Genomic DNA, 23,729 nt, shown 5'->3' with positions numbered 1-23,729 from the left:
ACCTGGTTGCCCATAGTGAACTTGGGCGAAAGTTAGAAATAGACACAGCGTTCCTGCGTTGCAGAATGGGATGCACTTGAAACGTTGGTGATCCCGCTTGGATTGAGCAATCACCAAGACCTGTGCCGTCGTGGCCATCTCTTCTGGCATATTGGAAGGGCAGTAGTTTCTGTGAGAATTGGAGAGTTATGGAAGTAGATAAAATAAAAGTAAACAATTGATTCCATTCTTTACCCCAACACTCTACACGGTCCTTCACAATGAATCAATGAATCCTGAAGATGCCATGTCCCTTCATGCCATTGGCAGCTATAAGTCTATAGAACCAACGATTTACCTGCTCTCAGATAAGTGGAGTCTGTTGCTTGAGGCCATGACTGCAGGTGGTGGCAGGGCTGGGTCGGAGAGAAGCGCTCGATCGCCATCCAGGCTTGCTGAAGATTGGTTGTTATAGGCAGAGTCGCTGAGGCTTAGTTCGCGACTTGGATTCATCTCGAGCTCCGAGTTATCACCCTCTCGATTACGCCTCCGGTATTGGGCCTCTGGAGGTCGATAACCCAGGACCGAGCCCATGATGTAGAGGAGCCACTGTGGGAGCATCGAGGCTGTGTAGTATCCAGCAAGCGAGAGCCCCAGCAGTAATGCTGAGACCAAGATAAGAAGCAAACTTAGAATCGACAAATAATCAGCGGTTGGCTTCGATGTCCCCTCGGATGGTACCCGTCGGGAAGCGAAAAGTATGAATCCAATGGTGGCAGCTTGGGAAGTAAATGGTGCAACGTAGGCAAGTTGGAGGGGAGTCGGAGTCTCCGGGACCATGACAAAGATAGTAATGACCGTTACTTCAAGGCATTCGAGTATGAAGAGGCATTCGAGACACCATTCTTTCCCGCTACCGACTGCAAACGGATAGATGATTGCCATGATCTAGTCGTCACATCAGCAATGATACGCTTGTTGAAGAGTTTAACGGACCTGAACTATAGCGGCGCCCCAGAAGGACATGACATCCAAGACGGTCGGGGTAGATCCCGCAAGAAACCCGGGAAGCTTGCCGGGTTGGCTATGCTCCAGAGAAAATAGGATCAAGGCCGTTGTTTCTAACATGCTCCATCCTGCTATAACGCACACTTGGAAGCAGAGTAGGGGCGTCTTCCGCGACCATGAATAGATGCCCTTAAGTAAGGCGAAAAGGTAGATGGAGAAAAAAGAAAGGCCTGACATCAGATAGGCCTCAGTGACCTGATATTGGGTAAGATTATCCATTGTGGTCGAAAAGAATCGGACAGGAGCGAGTTCGCAATTGGCGTCGAGGCGTGACGACGAGGGGATTCCAGGTCTCATTTATGTTTGCAAACAAAGACCGCAGCAAGAAATGGCTCCACTACATTAGACAGCGCGTGATTAATGAAACAAAAGGGCCAACACAAAGATGGTTGTGTGCCTCCACCCCCCGTGGGTTGCCAATCTCAGGGGTTACGGAATCTTGATGGGCCGTAGACGAACACGGCAGTCACCCGGGACCAGAGTCGCCCACATGCTCAAACGGACCAGATTACGCCATCTACACCCGAGACCTTTGTTTAGACCTCCAACATCATCCTGCCAGGGTTATGCAGTGGGGGGTTACGGGGTAATAAATGTGACATTGTTTAACCTTCATGGCAGCAGAATAAATGCGGTAGGGACTGACAAGACTCCCCTCGAGCTCAGCTCTAACTACGGCGATTTCTGCTGCCACTCTTCAGCGAGTCTCTCTTGCCCTGCTTCTCCTTAAGGAGACCGTCCACCCATCGGCCGCAGTTCGCTACTGCAGCAGCCGGGCAAGACCTATGTGGCAGAAGGTACGATATGATCTCCGCCGGACTGAACTCGGACTCTAGTACCTTCGAAGCAAACTCATCCGCTTGACTCTCTACCGCCCTGTCATACTCCCTCTGCTTCTCTGGTTCCCCAAACATAAAGCGGAAAATATCTTTGACAATGCCTCTATCAGCAAGCTGAAACTCAACCTCCATGTCAATTCGGCCGGGACGCGTCAATGCCTAGTCCAACTTTTTGGGATGGTTGGTGGTCATGATAAGGACTCGGTCTTCCTGAGAGGCAACACCATCAAGGACGTTCAGCAAGCCTGAAAGAGTGACCCCCTTCCTTTTCGGCCTCGCGTCTATGCCATTATCCGAATCTTCCGAGTCGGAGTCCCTAGAACACGCAGCTCCTGCTGCATCAATATCCTCCAGCAAGACAACACATCTGCCTGGGAGGTCGGCGAACAAATTATTCAGCATTCGATCATCTACGCCGGGGATGCTGATGGCATAAATGTCCATATCCAATTCACCGGCGACTGATAAGCTGAAACTGGATTTTCCTGTTCCAGGCGGCCCATAAAGGAGGTATCCTCGCTTATAGGGGATTGAATGGTCGGAGTACCAGCATCTGGTTTCAGGGTTGAGGAAATCTTGAATGTCCTTGATCAAAGGTTCCTTTTGTTTCTTGTCGAGAATGACTGTTGACAGAGGCCGAGCAGCTACTGCTTTCTCCTTTCTCCAGTATTCATCGCGGTGCCCATAGATGATCGTTTTATTCTTTGATTCGTTGAGGTATACAGTTCGACATTCTTCCAGGAGATCCTTCAAGACCGAAGATCGCCCAGCACAAGTGATGGAGATTTGCTCCTCTTTGTGGAAACCTTGCTCCACCAGTGTAGTCCGGTATTGAAGCACGTTGCACTTGTACCGGAAGAGAAAGGAGCCTTCCCACGGGGCGTATTGAAGAGCCTTTTTCCCTTCAAGGTGTTTCTCGCGTGTTGAATCTTGCTTTGTTCGGATCTTGGCAAGCATGGAACGAGCAGCATCGTCTAACCGACGAGATGAGACCCAGGCTTGTACCATATCGTGCGTTTCGTCCGATCGTTGGATGTAGATTGTTGTTGCTTTAGGGGGTCAGCCTGGATTATGCGGGTTTGATTTCGGTGACTAACTGCAGCGTTGAATGAACCAATCTCTCAATTCGAAAATATATGGTTTCAAGAACGCAACCAACGCAAAGAGACACATAAACTGAGTATAGCCAGTCAGGTTGCCATTGAGGGCTTGACTGGCAGCAATGGTGATGTTTGTGAACCCAGGAAGGAAGAGGTCCAAGACAGACATATGTTGAGATAGGGCCTCTTGGATGAGAGGAGGGCTAAGATTGCTGAGAAGCATCATGACGAACAAGTTGGAGAGTAAAAGATTGTAAAGTGGTAAGTCTTTGGAAGTAGTGTGTTGAACAAGAGGGAAACAAACACCATCCCAGCGGGAACATCGGCATTCTTATCCCTTTCAGAGTTCCCTTAATTGATGGGCCGAGATGGAAACAGGCTGAGGGATCAACAGCGCTGATGTGAAGGCCGCATCAAGAGCGACCAAATCTGTATGAAGGTACCCATCGCGATGGTTAGCAAGAACTGCACAGGCCACTGACCGCGGTTCTCTCCCTACTTCTGTCTTAGTCTGGCCACGGACGCATGTCAGTCTCAGCTGAGAGTAGGCTACAATCGATGCCGCGTATAACGCAAGCATATCCTATTGGCTGCTCTCATTTGGTTGCAATGTGGTACCAAGGTTGCGCTGGGGTTTATGTTAACCTGCAAGTTGCGAGAAATGATGATGCCGTTGGCGCGACGGCATCTAATCCCCCAATGATCATCTAGCCCCCAACGGTGGATTTTTAAACGGCTGCCTCCTTGGCTGCATCAAGGGCGGTCATACCCTGTATACCATCAACCAAGCGTACCTATTGCGAGACCTACAAGACACAGCAAGATCCCATCAGTGTGAAATGAGATTTTCTTATTCCGCCCTTGTCTAATCAAAGTGGCTGCACGCCAGGACTTTATATCCATTGTGTTCACAGTCTACTGTTATAATTTCCCCATGGAGACCCATGACAACTATTTTCAGGAGCATATGCCGTCCTGCAAGCTATCAGCCGCATCTTTAGCCCTGGCAATAGATCTTTCGTGGCACACGGACCAATTATTTTGTGCTAGTTTGTGCATGAACTTATGCTCTGACAACAAACACGTTGAGTCTCCATGTAATCCACTGCAGCTAAAGAAGCCAACATCTGGGTTAATTGGTATACATCATTGGCCAATGCAAGAAACATTAATAGGCAATCGCTTTTCAGGGGTGGTTAAGCGAGTTAAGTGGGTATTCTTGATTGGAGCTCCCGCTTCGGCAAAAGAGCAGATACGCGGCTCATTTCCCGTTTTAGTTCGCGACCTCGATCTGCAATCTACTTCCCGTTTTGGTAGGTATCTCGCCACCGCAGCTCACTTCCTTTCCTGGCTTAAAATCATAACATGCAGCCCGATTCCCTTTTAGGTCAGAAAGCACGTTATGCAGCCCGTCAACCTTTTTGGTCAAGATTTTCATTTTAGCGGGTATGATCGCCCCTGAATGCAAGTTCAATCAAGTGTTTTCGGCTAACATCGGAGTCGGCACCAAATGACTCAAGGTCTACACAACCACATGATCAGACACCAAAATAAAAGGGAAAAGAAAAAAAGCACGGCTTAATATTCAATGAAAAGGGTGCGATGCAAAACTACAAGATACAGGCCAAATCAAAGCATATCCTAAGTTCATAGAATCCGTCGAATGTGGCCCATAATTAGGCGATACCCATGCTGAAAATTCTTAGTAAGGTGTTTACATAAGGCGATAGTCTGCTCTTACTGTTTGGTCATCTCAAGATTACTAGGGGCGGATAAGATGTTCTTATCTGGATGTGCTGCTACCACCACAGTTGGTGCAGGCAGATGAACCAACCTTGCCGGTATCATTGCATTCGATGCAAGTAGGCATGATGAGTCGTTTTGGCTTGCACGCGAAAGTTGACTGCGGGTGCGGGATAATGTGAATAGAAAGAGTCTTGTGTCGAAGCGACACAGTGCGGCATCTGGAGGCCTTTATATCACATCAGATTCATTCCAGCCAATCAAAGCCTAGTCCAGCCCCATAATCACCAACCCCGCCGCTCACATCATGCTCAATGTTGCCTCAATGTTGCCTCCTGCCAAAATCCACGTCAAGCCCTCTAGTTACACCAATGACTACCTTCGTTTTCGTTGATCCGAGTCCATCTGGCAACCGATCTCTGAAATGCCAGATATGTTCTAAGATATTTGACTCAAACAAGTCGCTACGCCACCACGTTACAGAGTATCAGGCCAGTGCATATAAGGAAGCCTTGCCAGGGTTTCTGCTAACGTTGTATAGTTCAGAGAACAACGACTGCTCATCAGGTTGCTGGAACTTCAGGCGCATTTGCCACGGAACCTCTCGTTACACAATGCGGAGGATACGGAGGATCAGACACGATCTAGTGGTCGAGCATGTCAAATATGTTTCAGAGCCTTTGACACTGACGATGCCTTGCATCGGCACATTACAAAATACAAGGCTAGTATTCTTTTGGTTAGATATCTTTGTCTTCTATGCTCATTCTCTACAGCTTGAACAAGAGGATCTCGTTAGAACGTTGTCTTGTGTCCAAATACATTCTACCCAGGACAAACCCTCTCGAGGTTTCCCAGAGCACGTATCTGTTATGAGGGATGTCACTTACCTCAACCGCCTAGACAACAATGGCGATGATGCCGGCTGTACCTACGATTACTATGGCAATGCCGATGGTATTGAACCTGAGGGGGAGGATATCAACGCCGCCTACGCTCCTGAGTTCGGCCGCACAAACGAAACAACTCGAAATGAGGCCTCGGTGTTGTGTCCATACCGTAAATGCCGCACGGAGCAGCGTGTTTTCCCAACACGTAAGCAGATACTCAAGCACCTCAAGTCACGTATGTCAAGTGTTCTATTGAAACCAAGCAAGAATCGGGGTGCTAACTAGAAGCCATAGATGCTGCTTGCCTTCAGATATGTGCATTTTGTGGAGAGATATGCACAAAGGTATCTGTGGCTCTAAGCCATGATTGTGATGAGAGGCAAGTGACCAACCGGAATGACAGGGCTTCGACAAACAACTGGAAGGAAGTTTATAGATCGGATCGTCGTGAGCATCTAACACATCCGGAAGCCTTCCTCAATAGGACCCATTTCGGTGTTTCAATACCGCAGAACAGAAAAAAGAAGTCGAATCCGATGCACCAAGGCCACAAGTTCAGTGCTACCAAGAGGCTGAGGACAACCGTGACGTCTGGCGTCGAAGCAAACAATACGTCAGCAATGGATGTACCGCACCGAAATAATATAAGCCACTCATCGGAAGCTCAACTAGTCCAGTTTCATTTAACTCAGACGCAGTGGGAAGATGGGGAGACCACTATCGAAGCACCATAGATGCAGGCCGAAACGGCAACAATTCTAGAAGATGGCGTTCGTTCGACTCACTGCCTAATTATTTCGCAGCCTACTCTGGGTCTCATGGAGGAACTTCCCGAGTATCCGCTAATATTCGAGGACGCTGCTATCCCTCCTCTCTACTCGATCACTTCGTTGCCAAGCATGGTTCTCACGGAGGAGCTCCCTGAGTATCCGCCAATTTTCGAGGACGCTACCATACCGCCTGTCCATTCATTCACTTCGAATACACATATGGTTTCCGCAATTACGCTCCCCGAGAATCCAATAATTTTTCAAGAGGCTGCTATACCGCCTCTCTATCCGGTTATTTCACAGCCAAACATGACTCTCACAGAAGAATTTCCCGAGTATCCACCGATCTTTGAAGACTCGACTATACCACCTCTCTACCCGTTTTCTTTACCCTCAGATACCTCATGCTTATAAATCAAATCTATTTTCTCTGCTCATCAGAGTATATGACATTGACCTCAAATACTGGCGTTTGCATCGCTTCTATTGTTGGTTTGAGTGATTCATTTAGCTCCATCGGTCCCCACTTCTGAAGCGCGCCCCTGTTCCCTATTGCGAAAGTGAGAGCGCTGCCTTGCAATACCTCCATGAAAACACGAGTATCACGGATACAACTAGCCCCAGTGTAAGAAGAAGTTGCCTGCGATCTGAATGCCTTACTTACTAGCCACCATTATCAAACGTTCGCTCAACGCGTTGTGAACCAGCGTCCAGAAGATCGGAAGGAAGAGCTTGCCATAATCCAATACTCCCCTTGGAGAAAGGTACTTGGATCCGGTGTGAGTCCTTCCAAATCACTATCTTCGTGTTTTTCGCCAATACGTGAATCACAACAGATTCGACGGGCAGACCCGGGCTGCTTTTCCTGAACGAATAAGCTCCGGGGACAGGTCCTAGTGTTCGGTAAAGTCCCAAGCCAACTGATTCGCACTGCAGATAAGATCTTGTTGTTTCCATTATGCTCTAAGAGAATTCAGCTCCTATGTTGCGGCTAAAAAGAATAGTTTTCACATACTGAATTATCCAAAACGTTTTGTTTGAAGAACATGAACCCGCCGACCGATCCCAATGGCATATTGTCCTGCCTCATTGTCGAAACGCGCAATCCCAGCACGGTGTCATCTGAACAGATGAATCCGTCCGTCGATATCGATTGCTGATCATTGTACGCTGTTGAAGTCGCCATGGAGATAGGGTATTTGTTGGGCATTTCATTGTCGCCTGACGACTGTTTGTGCTTGTGGTGAGACATGGGCGGACCCCGCCTGACGTTTCCCGCAAAATTTAATTTCCGAGCCGATGAGTTCACGTGACGGAGAAGGGAACATTAAGCAGTCTGATTGGGTAGGTGTTGAGTCTAGTACTATTCTAGTATTAGGTCACAACATGCAGTCGATTTCCCCATCTGATATAGCACCGATGTAGCCCTTGAGGGGCAATGCTCAAAGGGGAGGGCTCTATTGGCTAATAAAGATTCCTCAGCGATACGCCTGAACGCTTGAAAGGCCGCGTTCAAGGATGCCTCACCACGGTGCTTTGGCCTGGGTACCGTAGGCGCCTGGGCCTTAACGGACGGCCGCAACCCCTGCTAACCTACCCAAGCGCCCTCACCCACCATCATGGAAAGAGCTGCTGGCTGGCTGAGCATGTGCGTTTCATCCGAGGACTCGAAGTGAAGAGACCCGAGCCTAGAGGCCATATAAGGCCACGCAGCTGCTCCTTTCTCCCTGGGCTTATTTTTCACTGTCTTCAATCCCAGAGCAAAATCCTATCTTCTCTACCGCTCAGTCTCTGCCTTGTATCCCTTCAGAAGGTAGGTAGCACCACAGACGCCATTATAGTCAACTACGATGCTTATAACGAGGCAGCTATGGATCGCAACTGGGACCAAGACAATTTCAATGAGAGTGATCTTGGAAGAACAGTGAAACAGATACATATCTGTGCCTACGTCAACGAGAACAACGAAGGAGACGGAGAGGATCCGCCTACCAACCACTGGGCTACTTTCTTAGAGATATCACCAACTCACTCGGTTCGGATGGATATGGCCCCAGGCTATGGTTCTGATGGGTTACGAGGTAAGATCGAAATTTCGTCGAAGAGATACAGATTCACTAACAAGGCCATTCATGGGCTGTCCTTCAATACTATCGGCAAACCAAAGGTTGGGGATATCATCAATCTGATCAACAGCAATGGACTTCAGAAATACACGTTCACGCCTGAATGGGAAGGTTGTAGGTTTTGGGTCTATACTTTGATCTCGCGTCTTGAACGACAGGGTATTGTTGAACCTGAGAGTGCCAGTCAAGCTTGGAGCGCGGTATCTTACTACTACATTAATCCTTCGGGGTACGATGTTCGAGAAGTCAGGCAAGGAACCTTTCGCTCACTTGAATGATGGCGTATAAGGAAGGACACGATGCAAGTAAAAGGAAATGCCGCAATGGGAGGACCTGCTGAAGGATAGGTCGGAGGTTATTAATAAATTTACAACCTGGAATCTCGTGAGATATCATGTCGATGCTGTGTGTCATTTGATTACCTATTTGAAAGCTGTGCGATTGCCGTTGCGTGGAGAACGTTGAGTAAAAAAGGACAGTTGGATCAATGCTGAGGTATCCTTTCATTTTGTCGCCACATAAGTGGCGATCTGTGGCTGTGTAGCTATCGGAAAATTGTCGGTTATATATTGGCATCCCTTCAAGATCCCGATTATGACAATCTCGTTTTTCCATTCTCTTCTTTTAAATCACACTCAAAATGGACTCAAACTTCGACGACACGAGGCTCTTTACCTACACGGATGCAGAACTTGCCGGCCACGTCACTTCTCTTCCCAGTTTACCTAATTTTTCCAATGTTATACCACTATCTTCTAAGTATTTGGCCAAGGGCTATGCAGAGGATGAGCTTGAGGATGCTGCGGAATCTATGAAATTCGCAGGTCAGCTTGGTATCCATGTCCCACACATTCAACGAATTATCCAGGTCGATGATGCGTTTTATTGCATTATGGATCGGATTCCTGGAACAACACTTGATATGGCGTGGCCAGAGCTTGGTTGGATAGCAAGCCTTCGACTTGCCTTCCAACTTCGTCACGTCATCCACCGCTTGAGGTCGGTTGTTTCAACCTCATCTGGATCACTGGCAACTGGCAAATGCAGGTCATATTTTCTCGAAGATTCTTTCGGCTTGCCACCTAGAGCTACCTTTCAACAGGTCAATGCTTTCTTGAATTTCTGGGCCAATTTTGTCTCGCTCCGCCATGAGATTAAGAAGACACCGGCAGAGCATGTGACCTGCCCGAGACCGGTGTTTTCATACAGTTGCCCATTTGTCTTTACCCATCATGATCTGGCGCCTCGCAATATCATTCTCGACCGCGAAGGGCAACTATGGTTTATTGATTGGGATTGCGCCGGATTTTATCCCAAGTTCTTCGAGTACGCCGGCATGCATAACTTCATTCCCACGGCGTGGACCAAGTTCGCGTTGTGGCGATGGAACCTATTCGCCTGGGTTGCAGGCGGGTTTTACGATAGGGAATTCCAGTGGTTGGAAACGATAAGATCTCGCTTTACGCGCTTCCGTCCAGCACGTCGGTTCAATATGAAAGCAAACGGGTATGCTGCTGCTGCCGGCAGGACCGACAATGACTCTTAAGAAACAAAGCCAAGAGGCAAGAGCAGAGCGGTGGTCTTCGAGGTGATGTTGGGAGCATTATTGGTTGGAAACAAGGTGTGTGCTTGTATAACGCTCTCATAGCGATAAAGCTACAGATCTTGCGTCTGCAACTTGCCAGGTCCTGTTTGCCCTCGCAGCTATTAATGTGTGAATCTATTCAAGACATCATAGCCGTTAGTCGACCCACTCCCATCCCAGCCTGACCCCAGAGCCCATTCCCGAAAGACTTTCCGTTCCCTAATCATCCCACATTTGATGAGGTCGGAAATTGGGCTGGTTCGCAGGATGTGGTACGGTCTGTGCTATGATATCGAGTGTGTTGTGGTAACGAGTATACTGTGATATTGTTGAAACAAAAATGGGTTACCCCCAGAAGATTGTTGAGACTTATACTTCAACAGATATCAAGTGCACGTCCGAGATCGCCACTGCGCATGGCCCGTGCCGGAATCGGTGGCGCCGGAAGAACATGCGAGCAATTGAGCGACACAGTAGTATGAAATGAAACTTATGGACGTGTATTTGATAATCTGTTTCTGTTCTACGTTATGATAACGACCTCCGTATTTAGAACCTCAAACGTGACAGATGAATATTGGTGAGGCTAGTCGATGCGCTCCTTTCGGGCCGGCGATCCACGGATGGTTAAAACACCGATGCCTATCGTACTATCTTATCGATACAGATAACAGATAAGGGGGAAGTAGCTAGCCTCAATCCAGCTCCATGCGGACAGAGGAGAAAAGCCATGTGGATTAACAGATAGGCCCAGCGCCATCTAGCGGGCAACCATGCTCAGCGGCTCTATCAGTGTCTTCCCTAAGTAATGATGAGAGGTTCAGGTTCAGGTTCTATTCCTACTCGGTTTCAGCCGCCATTCCCGGGCAGCCATGCCCGGTAAGCGGGGTTTGGCCATTTGGCGTTTGGCTAGCAATGATGAGAGGTTTAGCGTCAAAATCCCTCCTATCCCTCGTGCCTATTTTAAGGTAGATCACGCTGCGGCTGAGGATTCGGGGGAGTGCTCTTGGGGAGCTTAATTTAGAAGTCTTGGATCTTATTCGCCGTCAGCAAAGCATTGTCGCCGCCCTGACTTTAGCGTGGCGGTTCCTAGTCTAATTTTAGAAGACATCACATCCATGAGGTGATGTGCATGTGGATACCAAGAGTCCAGGGGTGCATCGGTGTGTATACCCCTGGTATAATGTGTACCCATTAGCAAGAGACATAAAAGCGATATTCTGTAGTTCGTCGACGTGTTTGTAGAATCCTGTATTCTCAAAGCATTTTACCGAGTTGTTCCTCTCGATATCTAAATAGCCGTTCTGCTTGTTAGATTAGGGGCGTGCGATTATGATGTGGATCCGATGACCGCCCTGTTCCTGAGAGCAGAGGAATACTGCTTCCTGACTTCTTCATGTTCCTGGGAACAGAGGAATACTGCTTCCTGACTTCTTCATGTTCCTGGGAACAGAGGAATACTGCTTTCTGACTTCTTCATGTTCCTGGGAACAGAGGAATACTGCTTTCTGACTTCTTCATGTTCCTGGGAACAGAGGAATACTGTTTCCTGACTTCTCCTTGTTCCCAGGAACAGAGGAATACTGCTTTCTCACCTTGGCTCCGTTCCTGGGAACGGGGCAATCCTGCTTTCTTGTTCTTACTCTGTTCCCAGGAACAGACTAATACTGTTTCTTGACTTCTCCTTGTTCCCAGGAACAGAGGAATACTGTTTCCTGACCTCACTCCGTTCCTAAGAATAGAGCAAAACCGCTTTCTCATTCTAACTTCGTGTTCCCGAAAACGGGCAGGCGAAGACATCTTAGGTGAGAGGTCGTGCGCACAACTACGCTGGAGCACGATGGCCGAAGTGTACAACAGTGCAGGGATCTGCAGCAAGTGATGCTGCGAACGACGATCGGCCTCCACAGGGCCAAGCCTAGCGGGGTTGTATTTGCGGAGGGTCATGAGTGGGGTGTTGCCTGCACTAGATAATGCTTCAGATAGACCTGTCGACGTAGCCTGAGTCGTAAGTGAATCCGCTGAAGTAACGAGGCACCGCGTGCAAGCAAAAGCCAGCACACTCTAGGGCTTGCATACGCAGGCACAAAGTCAACGGTGCAACCTATTCGCATCAGCGGGAGGCCACGTCATCAAGGGAGTGGAGGGTCCCTGAATTGGGCTGAGCGGCTAAAGCGCTAAAGGACAGACAAGAACGCGTGGACATATTAGATATGCAGCAGTAATGAAACGGCCAAAATAGGTGCTGCCCTTACTGCAGCCCAACAATTGTTCTAAAATGACCTTGTCTTGGCTTCCTTTTTTCAATACATTCCAGGACACCATCTGTTATACATTAAGGTAACTGTAAACATGGCGCTTCCAGCTGGGGTTGGCCCAAGGGTTGATCACATGTGAGTGAGTTGAAAATCCCGACACCGGGCTTGGGCAAGCCCCACATTTCGGCCCTCGATGTGGCTGTGTGGACCGACCCGCTTATGATAATATAGTTCTCTGGATAGGACTTGTTCTGTTGTCCCGATGTTTTTCCCTTATCCAGCGTCTCAAAACAACAAACCAGTTCTCGACGCCGATCACCCGCTCCCTCTTGCGCAAATCCATCAGCCTCCATGGGAGAACTTGAGAGGCTGCGAGAGCAGCTACGGGAAGAGCAGCGCCTACGCGAAGTTGCTGAAGGCCGCGCCCTCGAAGAACAACACCAACGAGAAGAAGAGCAACGCCGACGTGAAGCCGCCGAAGGTCGCGCCCTCAAGGAACAACACCAACGAGAAGAAGAACAACGCCGACGCGAAGAAGAGTAACGCCGACGCGAAGAAGAGCAACGCCGACGCGAAGAAGCCGAGAAACTCGCAGATGCATCGCGACCATTGACACTCCAACCATATCTCGAGATATGCCATTCGCTCAGCCTTGCTATCGAAATAATAACCGACCGTTCCTTGACGACACAAGGGGACACGACAAACCCGACTGGGCGAATTTATCCTCAACGAATCATCCCGTGGGCCACATTCGCAAGGGAATAAGAACATATCTGGGATGAGCTTTCATTCAGTCCCTCCTTTTCTTCCCAAGCCGCCTTTCCATCTCGACATCAGTTGGACTATGTGAGGTCCCTGCTTCGCCCGGTCAGCAGCGAGATTGGACTCCGAAATAGCGAGCGAGACGTTGTGGAAAATGCCGTCCAGAAGCTGATGGACGCGACGTACAACGACTCGTCGCTGAGGAGTCATCTCGGCCTTGATGGAACGGTGACTTTCGAAAGCCACATGAACCTCGGTATTACCGACGACTCCCTCTCCGAATCGATGGAGCAAGTGTCGGTTAGTTCCAGACCGCCCAACCGGTTGACTCGACGTCGGCGAAAGGCGCGGGGGAAGGGCAACCGAGGAGATCAGTTCTGCATATACCGGACCTCTGACGATCAAAATATTCCTGCCGTTGCGATCGAGTACAAGGCGCCACATAAGTTGAGACGCGGCGAGATCGTTACTGGGCTGGTCTCGGAGATCCAGCCAGATCGTGATGTGATCAACCAGGAGGGCGAGGGATATGAATTCGCAGCCAGGCGACTTGCCACTGCAGTCGTGACCCAGCTCTTCTCTTACATGATAGGTAAAGGGATCCAGTATGGGTACATCGACACCGGGGAGGCATATGTTTTCCTCCGCATCCCGGACGACCCTTCCTGTGTCTACTACTCCGTCTGCGTGCCAAGCCTAGACGTCCAAGATGATGACGAGACTCGGCTCCATCGCACAGCTGTTGCGCAAGCCTTTGCCTTTGTGCTTCAGGCCATCCGATCGCCGCCACCCTGTCAAGCCTGGCATGACGCTGCTGAGCATCTCAATACATGGGCCGTGGAGTACGAGGACGTATTGCGAAGCATCCCGGAAACAGATCGGAAGCCGCGACGCGAGACTACTTACAAGGCGCAACGGTGGAAAGGGTTTGTACGCTCTCCAATCCGGACACGCTCCCGATGCTTGCCACCTCAGGACGGGGCGCAGCAACCCAGCGGTGACGACAGCGACGACGATGACGACGAGAGCCCAAGCCCAACGCCAAACCCAGGCGTTAGTCGCCGAGGTGCCTCGACCACTACATCAACAGGCGTCGGATCGAGCGAGATGCAGGGGCGAGATGGAAACGCAGCCTCGCAAGAGGGCACCAACGTGCGACCAAACATTCAAGATCGACTGTACTGCACGCACGAGTGTCTCCGTGGGCTCGCGTTTGGTGGCCCAATGGACCAGAAATGCCCCAACTTGGCGGATCATGGCAATGCGCACATCAACCGGCGCGAGTTTCTTCAACTGGCGCGAGATCAACTAGCAGTTGATCGCGGAAAGGATGCTGATTGCGTGCCGCTCTACTTGTCTGGTTCACGTGGGTCACTCTTCAAATTCTGCCTCTCGTCGCATGGCTACACACTTGTGGCGAAAGGGGTAGAGGCAATGGATGCTGAGCATCTACTCTACGAGAACAAGATATACAGTCATCTCCGGGACCTTCAGGGGAAGTTCGTTCCGGTCTGCCTCGGTGTTGTTGACCTCATCAAGCCCTATTACTTCAACAGCGGTGTGTACGAAGACTTCATATTCCTCAGTTATGGCGGGCGACCAGTGTCGAAGGGATTGAGAGAAGTCAATACGGATGTCGTCAACAAGATTCTCACTGCACTCGGTCGATTACATCAGCATGGAGTCCTCCACCGCGATGCTGAGCCACGCAACGTGCTCTACGATAAACGCACTGGCAGATACATGATCGTGGATTTGATGCTGGCGGAAGTCCGTACTCGACAACCTCTCGGACCCGTCAACGTCAACCGACGAAATCGGAAGAGGAAATGGGTGTCAGGAAAGCATGAGAAGGACGTGTTTGTTGCTGAGGCGCAGTCCTTGCGGGCGAGTCTGACACAATAAGGCTGGGACCGAGTTTTGGGATAGTAATGCTGTGAATGGATGTGCTGTGATATTGAATGTACTGTGAGGGAATATACCGGGATACTGAATGTACTGTGAGGGAATATACCGGGATACTGAATGTACTGTGGTACCAATTATACTGGGATACTGAATGTACTGTGATACTGAATGTGCCAGCACTAAACGTACCATGCCAGGCACTGTGATATACCACCATGCACTATCTTAATTTCTGTGCTGTGACATCATGTCCTATCCTAGAAACTGGCCCAGGACACAACGTGCTATCTCATAGCCTGGCCTGGCACATTGCGAGGTCCCAAAACTGGGACCTATTCTGTTGCAGCCGGATTCAAGGTCAGATCCGTGGCCCAAAAATTCTCGTGTTGGTTGCGATAGCGTACTCTTATCAAGATAAGAAAATACCCGAGACTTAGCCGCTCGAGCAGAAAAGCAGCCTCTGGGACAGGACCAATAACTTACTACCCCCGGTTCTCGAACCTTCCACGCTCAACGTGCCGCGAGGAAGAAGCCGGTCATGCTTAGACTGTCTTGACCATACCAACCTAAGCAGTCAGCCGGATTACATCGCTCCAGCAGTCCGGCTTATTCTGTCACTAGCCACTACCAGAAGATAGAGCTATTGCTTGTCTACTGTTTGATGAGGCTAGGCAAGGTAAGCCTACGATAGATACTCGAGAACAATCCTGGGAGGAAGAGAAGCGCCTCCACGAAACTACGCCTCCAAAGCGCAACGCATCGCAGCCCTGGAGCTCAAATGAAGGGCGCCAGGTGCGTCATGCACGTACCGTCAGGTGGGGTGCTTCACATGTGATGTCTTTACAGGGGAGCGGAAAGCTGCATGATCCCAGTCCACTCTGCTGGCCAAGTGCAGCTCAAGGGGGGACCAAAACAGGTCCCTGGATACACAAAACTATAAACTAACAACACCAACATAATATCTACTAAAATTAGCGACAACAAGAGGAACTAGTTATTTATACCCCGCCCCCAGGCCATGTTATAGTCCTTGCCTCGTCGATCTTTCACAATGGCAGTTGGTAAGCACACCCAGGGGGCTAAAAGAGACCGAAGCAATGAGAACTTCAAGAAGAAATGGAGCACTCTCAAGAGGAACGGCCTCAATATCCATCAGACTTACGATGCTGAGGTATATATATGCATACGTCGGAGAGGCGAGAAATATGAGTTCAAGTCTACTGAGAAGGCTTTGCCGCTGTCAGACGAGGAAAAGGTCAGAACGTGCCTAAGTGACAGGCGGATTGCTACTGACAGCGCACGACAGAACGAAAGCTTCCCGATGCCAGTGCTTGTGACCGCTGCAGATGTTGCGGATGAAAAGAGTGACCTAAAGGTTTCCACGACGGGAAAGGAACGGGGGCGGGAAATTGACAGAGAGTTGTGTGTAGGAAGCCTGTCAACTAGGCTCGAGCAGAGCAGTCCTATCGGTATAGAAGAGATATAAGAAAAACATTGTTTACTTTTGCTTTGACCCTGATTCTCCATGAGGATAGCTTGTGAGAATGGTAATGTCAGGAGAGAGAGGCAGGGCGGGCCGGAAGCTGACAACCATCGCCGCGATGTGGGATGCGCGGGGCGCAAGGAAGCAAATGGCCTGTTCACCTGTGGATTAACACGACCAACAACGCTGGCTGGCCACGGCCCATTCCCATCCAGGACAACCGTAATTTTACCATAAAGTTCATAGTAATGTACCGAATACCTCTGAATAAAATATCCATCCCCTAAGTCATCTTTCTCTCCCTCTTCCCGCAAGTTCTCTTCCCGCAGACCAGTCGTCCAAAAATCGCCCACAATCATCAAGACTCCCAGGCGCATGGTGGACCAGCCACTCACAGCTCCAGAAATCGCCCTCCCAATCATAGCTGCTGCTGCAGACCGCCCCCATGGCAGAAAAACGCGACCGCGAAGACACCCCTGACGCCCTTGACGACGAAGCATGGTTTCGCCTCCGCGACGCCGCAATCGCCGAACTCAGGGAGCAGAACCTGCGCGGCTTCCTCCGTGAAGTCAAGAGGCAAAGGAACCAAGCAAGGAAGAAGCAACGCCGATCGACGACCTCACCACGACGCAAGACCGGCCCGGACTGGATGCACCGCACCCGCTTCTCCCGCTCCCAGGACCTATATGAGTTTCGTCCGGCTCATATCGTGCTTGACCACTTTGTGGAGAGGACATTGGAGGGGTTCTCGGATAAGATGTGCAACGACCCAGCGACGTTTGTCATCAGGCAAGGGAATTTAGGCTTTGTCGCCTTCCGGAAACCGGACGGCACAATGGCGCGTACTGCGTTCTGCGACACTTGCTGCGTTCAAGGCGTGACTTCAGGCAGGCATTTATTAGAAGAATGAGGTATATGGTGATAGAAAGTATGTTTGTTGGACTTGCAATGTGGAAAAGACGCCATGATTGTTAATTATATAGAAACTATGGCCGACATCCTCTGTGACTGTCAACATTGTTGACCTGGCGTTGTGATTCACTGATCACGTGCCCATAGCATTAATCTGTCTCTGTGGGGGCCGCTTAAGCTATGATGTCTTATCGATAAGAAATTGGAGGGACTGGTTATGGGAGTCAGCGCATGTGGCGCAGATGGTCTTGACATCACGAAGCAAATAACATTGACAAGAAGGCAAAGAAAGTGCAAGCACATTTAAACCGCCAACATCACACTAACATTCTATATCAAGATAGGGTAACCAACTGTTCCCTCGCCACCTAATCGAACCCGACCGGCCGAACCCACCCTCGCTGAATCGCCCCTTGGACCACATCCCCGAGGTAGCACAAAGCAGTCATAAACTCAAAGCAATCTAGTACTATTAGAACTCGTGAAATTAAACATACTGACGTAGTATTAGAGCTTGATTCCCCTTTGTACCATTAAGGCCCCTCAATCCTCAATCTATCAACACCACGGTTATGCAGTCCCTCCCCGGTCCCCTTCCCAAAGAGCCACCGGGTAATCTACGGCTTTAGTGTCCACCGTAAGTTATCGAAGGCTGCATGTCCGCGAGATCTGCGGGGCGTTCAGCGTGGTAAAAAAGCACAGAATTTCGACCTCTGCTCACCCAAGTGTAGGTAGCACATCCCAAATGGAGAGCGCTAGTCCACGATCAAGCTGACGTTCTAGACCCCATGAGTGTCAGTACCTATAGCGACGACCCTCTGGAGCAAGCAGGCAACCTCGCAAGCTGGCTTGTTGGGCTAGGCGACAACGATTGGGCGTCGTATCAAGGCAGCACCGTAGAACAGTGCAAACACCCAGGACGAAGGGAGAGGATCGTTGGCTTGATAAAGGCTAGTAGAATCGAGGTGAGCTCTGAACTCGAGTCTCAGGTGTGTGATCGTTCATATTGCTGATGAGTCGCCCTGGTAGACGACTGGAAGGATAGCCTTTGTCTTCCGATGTCGCGGCCCATTCGTCGGAACCCTCAAGCCCACGCCACGCGAAACGTTCCCCGGTAACATCATACTCATCTCTCAACGAGAACCATCCGCCTTCTACTTGAACGGCACCTTGATCAGTCCGGGAGACAGACAGGAGATCGATGGGCCTGCCCGCATTGAAGTTGGCGCTGAAGAAGTGGTGTTTTTCTTGGCAACCTTCACAAAGAAGGTGTAGAGAAGTCTATAGAGTCCAGTTCAATGCCGTAATATTCGAAGAGATCGCTGTTACTGTCTAGAAGCATGTCTGCCGTGTCCGAGTCAGCTCGAATATTTCCTAACCCTTGTAAGCCTGTTGGGGGTGTAGAAGGGACACCAAAACGGGTCTTACCATCATTGGAACAAGAACCTGTAGGGTCTGTCCGCTTGCCAAAGGTCTGGCAATTGTCCGTTCCTCCGGCTCCACGCGAGTATGATGGCGAAGAGTCCCCAACGGCTGCCAGTTCGTTGGGATTCTCACGTCTAGCCGTAGCTGAAGCTTGGGCCGGCACACGCTGGCAGGCCATGTTAGTTGTGTGCTGCGTCGAGCGCTTTCTTGCTCGTCTCTTGCGCGGCTGCTCGTCCTCTATCGTGGTATCGGCTCGTTCTCCGTCTCGATTCCTGGGTTTGCGGGGGGCAGGTCCGATACGGCATCTCTTCGTTTGTGGGCGCTCCTTTGATGTGAAGACGCCCTGGACGATGCCGATGAAATCAGTGTGTAGCCTCATGCAGAACAAGTGAGCGACCAATTCCCTCCTGTGGTCTGGGGACAAGCTCTCTAGTGAGGCCATGACTTGGATATCGTCAGATATCGCAACAGCACATGCTGCCAGCGCGAATGTGCCTCCGTAGGCAAAGAACTTGTCCTTCACCTTCCCAAAATCTTCCAGGCTTGCAGGGCAGTTCATGAGGTGGAAAGCAGTGACAGCAGGTTGTTCCCCGACTTCTAACAGATGAAGCGCCACGGTGTCGGAGGATTGCTTGTCATCTGGAGAGACACGACTGATGGCACTGTGGACAGCATCGACAAGATGCTTCCCGCCATGGCGCCAGACCTGGGCCTCCCATAGCGTCTCTTGAAAGGTACCTCGATTGCATGAATAGACGACTGCGGCCAGGCGATCCGGTGTTTTCAATCGCGCGCCTTCGAGAGAGACGCGGAATTTCTCCTGAAGCTGAAGGAGAGCAAAGTCAGAAGGAGAGAGCGTGATCAGGCCCAGGGCCCTGATCAGTGCTGTGCGGAGAGCATCGGGCTGTTCTCTCGAGGCTGCTCTGATGTTAAGCTGAGTGTGTTCAACAGTGACTGTGAGAACAACAGAAAAGCTATTGGAGGATTGGGCTTGGGTAGCCATGATGAGTACGGAAAATGAAAGAGTGAACTTGAGTCCTACCGGGAGGCAAATCTTGCTCCTTGACAGGATTCAGGGGGGTTGAATCTCGTCATTTGACAGGATTCAAGGGGGTCAAATCCTGTCATTTGACAAGATTCAGGGGGGTCAAATCCTGTCACTTCACAGGATTCAAGGGGGTCAAATCCTGTTATTTCACAGGATTCTTGGTGGGGACGGAGCAGGGATCTGACACGGCTCACTTCCGCGAAGTGGAGTGGGTCCAGGTTTACATGGTGGGTAGTATGCATGCCGGCTGCTCGTTGTAAGCCGAGCACACTCAGAGACAACAGTAGGAGCCTCATTCGGCATATACGGGTATCAGATGACGCGGTCCACAAGCGAGCCGTAACGATGGGCAAGAGGTACTTGAAAAGGAGCTTAAAGGTTGCATCAGGCAGTCTGTTGCCTCATTATCTATCGTTCGCACAGTTCGCCCTGATCACTCTTTGACCCACGAGCACGTTCCACCACTCTTTCAACACTCCATAGCCTGCACGATGTCAGCAGCCGTCGAGGTTGAAGTTGACGACCATGAGAACGAATCGGGATACGGCGATGAGCTGTCAGTGGCGACCGCCTCCATGGACAGCTATATGCTGAGGTACGAGCAGAAACACGGGCGAACCTACCACAGCTACCACGAAGGGTCATACAACTACCCAAACGACGACCAGGAGCAAGATCGCCTCGACTTGGTTCACCATGCCTTCAGACTCGTGCTTCAGGATAAGCTTTTTCTCGCGCCCATAAACCTCGATAGCTCTGATCTTAGAGTCCTCGACATTGGTACTGGCACCGGCCTATGGGCCATTGAATTTGCAGACGAGAACCCTCAGGCAACTGTCGTCGGCGTTGATCTCAGTCCTATCCAACCAGGGTGGGTGCCACCGAATGTTCAATTCTACGTTGACGATGTTGAGGAAGACTGGGACGAGCCTAAGCGTTACGACTACATCCATTGTCGCTACATGGCCGGCGCCATCGCGGACTGGCCGGCGCTCGTACGCCGACTTTACCATCATCTAAATCCTGGTGGTTGGTTGGAGTTTCAAGAAACCATCAACACGCTCTACTCGGACGACGAAACTCTCGAGCCGAACAATGCCCTTGTGAGGCTGATGGACCACCTCAAGGACGCCCACGATGGGATTGGCCGCACGTTGGACCCCGCCCTTGGGTTCAGAGACTGGGCAGGGGAGGCCGGCTTCCACAACATTCAGGAGCAAAGGTTCAAGTTTCCTGTAGGCCCGTGGCCCAAGGACAGGAGATTCAAAGAGATCGGAGCCTGCTTGAGTATAAACTTCACCAGCGGTGTTGATGCCTTCACAGCGAAGCCTTTCAGAGATCATTTAGGTTGGTCACAGGAGGAGGTGGAGGTTCTGAAAGCGGAGGTGCGGAAAGCAGCTAAACGCAAGGAGGTTCATGCCATGTTCGATTTTGTTGTTGTGACAGCGCAGAAGCCAGCTTCGTAGTGAGTAAAGCTAGCATCTATGGCCACAGCCAGTCAAGGTAAATTAGCATCGTTGAATAGTTTGTCGGTAGGGTTGGGTCAGTGACGGACTGTAATTAGTGCGCCTAAGGCCGCAAATCGAGGTTGATTTCTTTATATTGACCCTCAACTTTGTGATGTACGAACCAGAGACAAGGACGTAGACCAGTAACTGAAGCAGGCTGCCTTGATGATAGGCTGGCTGGGGGTTATTGTGAGCAATCACCATTAACAACTCCTCCATCCTCTGACGGGGGTTTTCGACCAACGAGTAACCTCCCTTGTGGGTCTATACCATTACCACGTCAGTTGAGCGAGGCGGCGGCATGAATGTAGCTGCATTCATTGCATCTGCAGTCTTTGTATCACCTGCAACCCAAGAAAAAGACAACTAGCGGTGACTGAAGGCGCTGCGATGTTAGCTGGAAAGGCAGTGGCTTCGACAGGGTTTAAATTGTGACTTTTCGGGTGGCTGCATGGACCCTTGAATGTGACAGCCTGGTTGAATAGCACGCGGGCCTTGCCATCTGGCTTGGTATAACAGGGCTGGCACCTACCTCCATGAACGTGAGGACCAAGTATTCTATATTAGCGAAAAGCCAACCTTTCCAAACCTGTATTATACCACAATGGTGAGCTACCCTGCGGTCGTGATCTCATAAGCATAATTACTTATTAAGGTTAAGGAAGACGCTTTGTTCTCGACCTCAGACAGTTTGATCCGAGACGATGTGATCAACGGACAGTTCCAAGGCTTTTTAGCCCTTTCTAGGGAGGATCGTCTCAAGTTAAGCGAGAAGATGTTAATGGAAGAGAGGAGAAGACTACGAGAGACAGAGAAGAGAAAGCCTGCGTTTCCAGTAGAAACAAATAACCCGCGATGCAAACGATGCGCTGCCACAATAAACAATAGTGTGGCACAAAGTTTTGCTGAGGTTGCATATTGCGGCTCATGTCTTGTTGAGCTCGTCAACTTGGAAATGGAATGTCTGCCAGATTTACGCCAAGCTAGACTCTAACAATTAAACAATCCAATATAGTATACTTAGCGCCTATTATCCCCCCTTCTCTCTAGAATATTCAAAGCAATAACAATCACCACCATCTCTTTCATCGCAGAAACACCTACATACCTGCTTCACCAGCGTCGTCCTGTTTACTTTTATCAGCATGTGTGCTGCAAAGCTAGAAGTTAGATATTATATCAAACTTTGACTAGGAATAATTAAACCTTAGCCCGTTTCGTTGCCAAACCATGGATTGCCGCAAGTGTAACGATGGAGTGGAGAAGAATGAGGCTCAGCAAGACCCCGATGTAGAGAGCCAGTAATGGTTAGTGATTGATAAGTCTGTGGATTGGGCCGTGCTCCCCGGGTGCCAATGCACGCCTCCAGAGTAGAGTTCCGGTTTTTTATTCAGGGCGAGAGTACCGGGAGCATGTATATTCGTGTTAGCGTGGACCGGTATGGGGTGTCTTGAAGACCAATACTGATAACATACTATTCGTCATGGACCAGTACAAAGATGACTGAGTCCTAGTAGAACAAGCGACCTGTTCTGGGTGGACCGGTATGCTGGATGGCTTGGACCAGCCCATATTTGTTTGTTTTGTTTGTTTGTTTGTTTGTTTGTTTGTTTTATTCATAGACTGTCCCAGCCGCCCTAGTGGCAGCTATGCAGCGTACAGACTACAATTCAGGTGTTCCCACTTCTTGCTTCAGCCGGAAGCCACTTCTGTCAGGACTCTCCGTCTGGTCAACTAGTGTCCTTCCAGAACTGCTTCCCCTTCTGCCTGAGTCCGGATACCTCTACTGCTAGCCTACTTATCTGTTCTGCATCTATGCACTTGTCAGGCCTCTCGGCCCTCCTTTCCTTCTGTTTACCGAATTCGTTCGTCGACTTTATGTGTTGGTGACTGTGGCCGGGACTGCTTGGAACTGCCCAAGCAGCCCCGTCCTGAGTAGCATCTTTGCTGCTTGTACTGCCATTGACGATTTACAGAGAATCTTCTTGTTGTCCACGCATGGTTGCTTGCCTGCCCACATCTCCTGTCGTTCCTCTATCCAGTTCCTGCATTCGAGCAGGATGTGTCGTACTGTTTGTGGTCCGCGGCCGCACTGACATTGGTCGGTCTCGGCTTTGTTGATGACGCTTAGATAGGCCCGGAGGCCGATTTTGCCGGTGCGCATCTGGGTGATCACTGAGCTGATGGCTCGGTGCGTCCCCTGATGCTTGTCGAGTGTCGCTTTTCCTGGTCGTACCCCGAGCTTGTACAGCTCTCTGCCGTGCTTAGCTGTGTTCCACGCCATCGTCCACTCGTCTTGCATGGCTTGACGAACGGTCAGTT

General features: G+C 50.2%; 10 protein-coding genes across 10 annotated transcripts; 7 read left to right on the top strand and 3 right to left on the bottom strand.

The window, feature by feature from the left end:
- Positions 1–333: 333 nt before the first annotated feature.
- On the bottom strand, positions 334–1,266 carry NCS57_00336100 (uncharacterized protein; the record flags this gene model as incomplete). Its single annotated transcript, XM_053053360.1, has 2 exons — positions 334–927; positions 976–1,266. The coding sequence occupies 2 exons, from the start codon at positions 1,264–1,266 to the stop codon at positions 334–336; spliced, it is 885 nt and encodes a 294-aa protein (XP_052918606.1).
- A 779-nt stretch (positions 1,267–2,045) lies between these two features.
- NCS57_00336000 (uncharacterized protein) lies at positions 2,046–3,212 on the bottom strand (the record flags this gene model as incomplete). Its single annotated transcript, XM_053053359.1, has 2 exons — positions 2,046–2,935; positions 2,984–3,212. The coding sequence occupies 2 exons, from the start codon at positions 3,210–3,212 to the stop codon at positions 2,046–2,048; spliced, it is 1,119 nt and encodes a 372-aa protein (XP_052918605.1).
- A 2,389-nt stretch (positions 3,213–5,601) lies between these two features.
- On the top strand, positions 5,602–6,353 carry NCS57_00335900 (uncharacterized protein; the record flags this gene model as incomplete). Its single annotated transcript, XM_053053358.1, has 2 exons — positions 5,602–5,854; positions 5,914–6,353. 2 exons carry the CDS (start codon positions 5,602–5,604, stop codon positions 6,351–6,353), a joined length of 693 nt encoding a protein of 230 aa, XP_052918604.1.
- Positions 6,354–9,155: 2,802 nt separating this feature from the next.
- On the top strand, positions 9,156–10,061 carry NCS57_00335800 (APH domain-containing protein; the record flags this gene model as incomplete). Its single annotated transcript, XM_053053357.1, has 1 exon — positions 9,156–10,061. The coding sequence occupies one exon, from the start codon at positions 9,156–9,158 to the stop codon at positions 10,059–10,061; it is 906 nt and encodes a 301-aa protein (XP_052918603.1).
- A 2,559-nt stretch (positions 10,062–12,620) lies between these two features.
- NCS57_00335700 (uncharacterized protein) lies at positions 12,621–12,971 on the top strand (the record flags this gene model as incomplete). The annotated part of the gene is made up of 1 exon (XM_053053356.1): positions 12,621–12,971. One exon carries the CDS (start codon positions 12,621–12,623, stop codon positions 12,969–12,971), a length of 351 nt encoding a protein of 116 aa, XP_052918602.1.
- A 323-nt stretch (positions 12,972–13,294) lies between these two features.
- Positions 13,295–15,028, top strand: NCS57_00335600 (Protein kinase domain-containing protein; the record flags this gene model as incomplete). The annotated part of the gene is made up of 1 exon (XM_053053355.1): positions 13,295–15,028. One exon carries the CDS (start codon positions 13,295–13,297, stop codon positions 15,026–15,028), a length of 1,734 nt encoding a protein of 577 aa, XP_052918601.1.
- A 1,931-nt stretch (positions 15,029–16,959) lies between these two features.
- Positions 16,960–17,424, top strand: NCS57_00335500 (uncharacterized protein; the record flags this gene model as incomplete). The annotated part of the gene is made up of 1 exon (XM_053053354.1): positions 16,960–17,424. The coding sequence occupies one exon, from the start codon at positions 16,960–16,962 to the stop codon at positions 17,422–17,424; it is 465 nt and encodes a 154-aa protein (XP_052918600.1).
- A 790-nt stretch (positions 17,425–18,214) lies between these two features.
- On the top strand, positions 18,215–18,701 carry NCS57_00335400 (uncharacterized protein; the record flags this gene model as incomplete). Its single annotated transcript, XM_053053353.1, has 2 exons — positions 18,215–18,391; positions 18,456–18,701. The coding sequence occupies 2 exons, from the start codon at positions 18,215–18,217 to the stop codon at positions 18,699–18,701; spliced, it is 423 nt and encodes a 140-aa protein (XP_052918599.1).
- On the bottom strand, positions 18,685–19,854 carry NCS57_00335300 (uncharacterized protein; the record flags this gene model as incomplete). Its single annotated transcript, XM_053053352.1, has 2 exons — positions 18,685–18,800; positions 18,855–19,854. 2 exons carry the CDS (start codon positions 19,852–19,854, stop codon positions 18,685–18,687), a joined length of 1,116 nt encoding a protein of 371 aa, XP_052918598.1.
- Positions 19,855–20,390: 536 nt separating this feature from the next.
- Positions 20,391–21,365, top strand: NCS57_00335200 (uncharacterized protein; the record flags this gene model as incomplete). Its single annotated transcript, XM_053053351.1, has 1 exon — positions 20,391–21,365. The coding sequence occupies one exon, from the start codon at positions 20,391–20,393 to the stop codon at positions 21,363–21,365; it is 975 nt and encodes a 324-aa protein (XP_052918597.1).
- Between the last annotated feature and the right edge of the window lie 2,364 nt (positions 21,366–23,729).

The sequence above is a fragment of the Fusarium keratoplasticum genome, chromosome 2, assembly GCF_025433545.1.
Source record: "Fusarium keratoplasticum isolate Fu6.1 chromosome 2, whole genome shotgun sequence".
Classification (NCBI taxonomy): domain Eukaryota; kingdom Fungi; phylum Ascomycota; class Sordariomycetes; order Hypocreales; family Nectriaceae; genus Fusarium; species Fusarium keratoplasticum.
Note: the sequence above shows the minus strand (reverse complement) of the source record. Positions and strands in the feature narration are given on the sequence as shown.